The sequence below is a fragment of the Elephantulus edwardii genome, unplaced genomic scaffold (genome assembly GCF_000299155.1).
Source record: "Elephantulus edwardii isolate Elephantulus edwardi_28Jun2011 unplaced genomic scaffold, EleEdw1.0 scaffold00169, whole genome shotgun sequence".
Lineage (NCBI taxonomy): Eukaryota > Metazoa > Chordata > Mammalia > Macroscelidea > Macroscelididae > Elephantulus > Elephantulus edwardii.
Window position 1 is genome coordinate 4,116,012 of NW_006399919.1, and position 3,756 is coordinate 4,119,767.

Here is a 3,756-nt window from a genome sequence, read left to right on the forward strand (position 1 = left end):
TTCTAGGCGGGAAAAAGGAAATATTGGCCTTCATTAGTTCACAGATTTACTTTAGAAAGGAAAAAAAATTTTTTTCTGAAGTTTGAGTTAACTGGATTTATGATTTAAAAAGAAAATTTTTTGTCCACCAGATGTTCTGCTGGAGAAGGAGTTGCAATCTCCTCCTGTACCAGTCAGATCCTATTTGATGGCACACACACACATAAAATAAAAAGTATTTGTTTGCTCACAACCAGAAGTTAATTTCCTGACCTTTTTTTTATATCCACCAGGTGCATTTGTCAGAGTATCTGGAACTAATCCGGGCCAGGAGATCAAAATGTTCTTCAACGTTTCTGACGACGGTATTAAAAGGATCCAAGATGACTGCCCCAAAGCTGGAAGACACAATTACATCTTTATCATGATCCCTACCTTGTACAGCATCATCTTTGTGGTGGGCATATTCGGGAACAGTTTGGTGGTGATTGTCATTTACTTTTATATGAAACTGAAGACTGTGGCCAGTGTGTTCCTTTTGAACCTGGCCCTGGCTGACATATGCTTTTTACTCACTTTGCCTCTGTGGGCTGTCTACACCGCTATGGAATACCGCTGGCCCTTTGGCACCTACCTGTGTAAAATTGCTTCAGCGAGTGTCAGTTTCAACCTGTACGCCAGTGTGTTCCTACTCACCTGTCTGAGCATTGACCGCTACCTGGCCATTGTTCACCCAATGAAGTCCCGCCTCCGGCGCACAATGCTGGTCGCCAAAATCACCTGCATCATTATTTGGTTCCTGGCTGCTTTGGCCAGTTTGCCATCAATCATCCATCGCAATGTGTTTTTCATCGAGAACACGAATATCACCGTTTGTGGCTTCCATTATGAATCCCAAAACTCGACCCTTCCCATCGGGCTGGGCCTCACCAAGAACATCCTGGGCTTCTTACTCCCCTTCTTGATCATTCTAACCAGTTACACTCTGATTTGGAAAACCCTCAAGAAGGCATATGAAATTCAGAAAAACAAGCCAAGAAACGATGATATTTTTAAAATCATTATGGCGATTGTGCTTTTCTTTTTCTTTTCCTGGGTTCCGCACCAAATCTTTACCTTCCTGGATGTCTTGATTCAGCTGGGCATCATTCATGACTGCCACATTGCAGATATCGTGGACACCGCCATGCCCATCACCATCTGCATAGCTTACTTTAACAATTGCCTCAATCCCTTTTTTTACGGCTTTCTGGGGAAAAAATTTAAAAAATATATTCTCCAGCTTTTGAAATACATTCCTCCAAAGAAAAAATCCCACCCCAGCCTATCCACAAAAATGAGCACGCTTTCCTACCGCCCCTCGGATAACGCGAGCTCCTCCACCAAGAAGTCGGCCCCGTGTTTTGAGATCGAGTGACTGTGCCTGCCTGGGGCACAAGCCTATAAAGGAAACAGATAAACATTCCTCCAAAATACGTCACTTCCAAATGCACATTAGGTCTTTTTTCAGAATTTAAGGACAAAACAAATTATATGAATGGAACGGATTCTTTCCCCCAAAAGCTCAGAACAAAAGCTTTTTTTTGCAACAAAGCAAAGCCACATTTTACAGTGATCCTGGTGGCATACTGTTTAAGACCCTTAACGTCTAACCAAAACATCGGTGGTTCGAACCTACCAGTGGCTCCAAGGGAGAACTATGCAGTAATCTGATTCTTGAAAGGTTTACAGTCCTGGAAATCCAGGGAAACAGTCTATTCTGCTCTATAAGCATGCTGTGAGTCATAAACAGCTCCCCAACAATGAATTAGGTTTGGGGTTTGCATTACAATGGAAGATGTCAGCAGCTGGAAGAATGTCTCCATTGGGAAGATTACTACCAGAAAGACAATCTCCCCAGTTTGTTGTAGTCCAATTCTTTTTTTTCCTGTGTCAAGGTATCTAGATTAGGTAAAGGCTTCAGAGGAGCAGAGCAACAGGAGAGCTCAGGATTGAACTGCCCAGCTTCCAAAGGGCAATAGAGAAGTTTTGTGTCTGTTTTAACCATGTAGAAACTGTGGTCCACGTGTACCAGCCATGGCCCATTTTGTGCAAAGATTTGCCAAGCTGTAGTTGTCAATTTTCAAAACCTTTTGTGAAGCTCAACCAGTGTCTTACAGATTTGCACTGCCAAAGAATTGCACTTAGAACCTGACTTATATCATGGTATTATTGACATCAAGCATGAACGTTAAACTACTTGTAAAGGTGTTACTCTGGTCTTAGATATTAGCTTTATTTTGTATCTGAGAAGTACATATATTTTGTGGTAAAGAGAATATATATCATAATGTATGCCTTACTGTCTCAAATATATAAATATATATATATTCTTATATATGTATGTCTGTATCTCTAAATTGTTACTATTTGATTAAAACTCAGCAAAGTCAGTTACTTAAAATAAATAATTTGCCTGCAAGGATTTGATTATTTGCAGTTATTCTTCAATTTTTAAAGCAGATTCTATTTTTCTAATATTTGGGTTTTGTGGGTTTGCTTTTGTTTGTTGGTTTTTTTTAGGTTTGGTTTATGTCCGTTTACATACAAAGATCTTATACATGCGTTTCACACTATCCCTCATTCACATTGTGTTTCATACAATCATTCCCATTCATTGTGTTTTACAAAATTAATCACCATTGAACCATTCCCACCACTATCCTCTTTCCAGATCCCTGTGAGATCTTTCCCATTTCCTTTACCTCATCTCCCTCCACCCACTAAGTTGTGAGACCCCGATCTCTCCCTCCTGCCTACCCTCACCCCTCTGCTCCCACCTCTTCCCCCCTTGAGCCCCCATACACATCTTACTAGTTCTATTTTTATAGAAACTTTAATACCAGTTCTATCCTTCTATTTTAAAAATAATGGTTTTCTGCAGAATTTGTCTTTATGAGACTGAGTTAGTCCACTCAGCACAATGCTCTCCAGTTTCTCCCAAGTCATGTAGTAATTTTTGAAATTATTACTCCTGAGTGCTGCATAGTATTCCATCATGTGAAAGTACTACAATTTCACAATCCATTTGATTGTGGTTAGATGCTTAGGCTATTTCTGTGTTTTTGTCATGGTGAATAACACTCAGATTCTGATTATTTTTTTAATTTTTATCAATTTTAACGAAAGTTTACAGAGACTTTGGCTTTTCATTCATTCATTGTTGCACTTTTCTCCCTGTCTTTTCATTCATTCATTGTTGAACTTTTCTCCCTGTCCATCCCTTCCCCCTAGTTCTCTCATCTCTTTGAAAAGTAAAAGAAAAACTCTTTCATTGCTAAACAGTTTCTTCCCCCAAGTCCACTCCACCCTACAGCCTTCAGTATGAACATGTTGTTGTTATGTGCCATTGAGTTGACTGTGACTCAGCCACCCTATGTACAGTAGCTCTGACTTCTGTCCTATCCTAAGACAATCTCACTATCTCTGACACACCTACCCCCTTTACCCTGGTTACTGTGTAACATCTCCTCCAGAGTCTTCCTTTCTTCCACTATCCCTCTATCCTTCCAAGCATAATGTTCTTCTCCAAGGACTGGTCCCTACTGGCAAAATGCCCAAAGTATGTGAGACAGAGCTTCAAAATCCTTGCCTTCAAGGTGCAACTTGGTTTCACTCTCTTCAAGATAAATCTATTTGTTCTCTTGGCAGTCCATGGCATGTTCAGTACTCTTCACCAGCACCAGCACTCAAAGTCATCAATTCTTCTTCTGTTATCCTTAGTCATTGTCCACCTCC

The 3,756-nt window shown here is 40.3% G+C and overlaps 1 protein-coding gene across 1 annotated transcript; it reads left to right on the forward strand.

Moving 5' to 3' along the window:
• The first annotated feature begins 319 nt into the window (after positions 1 to 319).
• On the forward strand, positions 320 to 1,396 carry AGTR1 (angiotensin II receptor, type 1). Its single transcript, XM_006895558.1, has one exon. The coding sequence runs from the start codon at positions 320 to 322 to the stop codon at positions 1,394 to 1,396; it is 1,077 nt and encodes a 358-aa protein (XP_006895620.1).
• Positions 1,397 to 3,756: the final 2,360 nt, after the last annotated feature.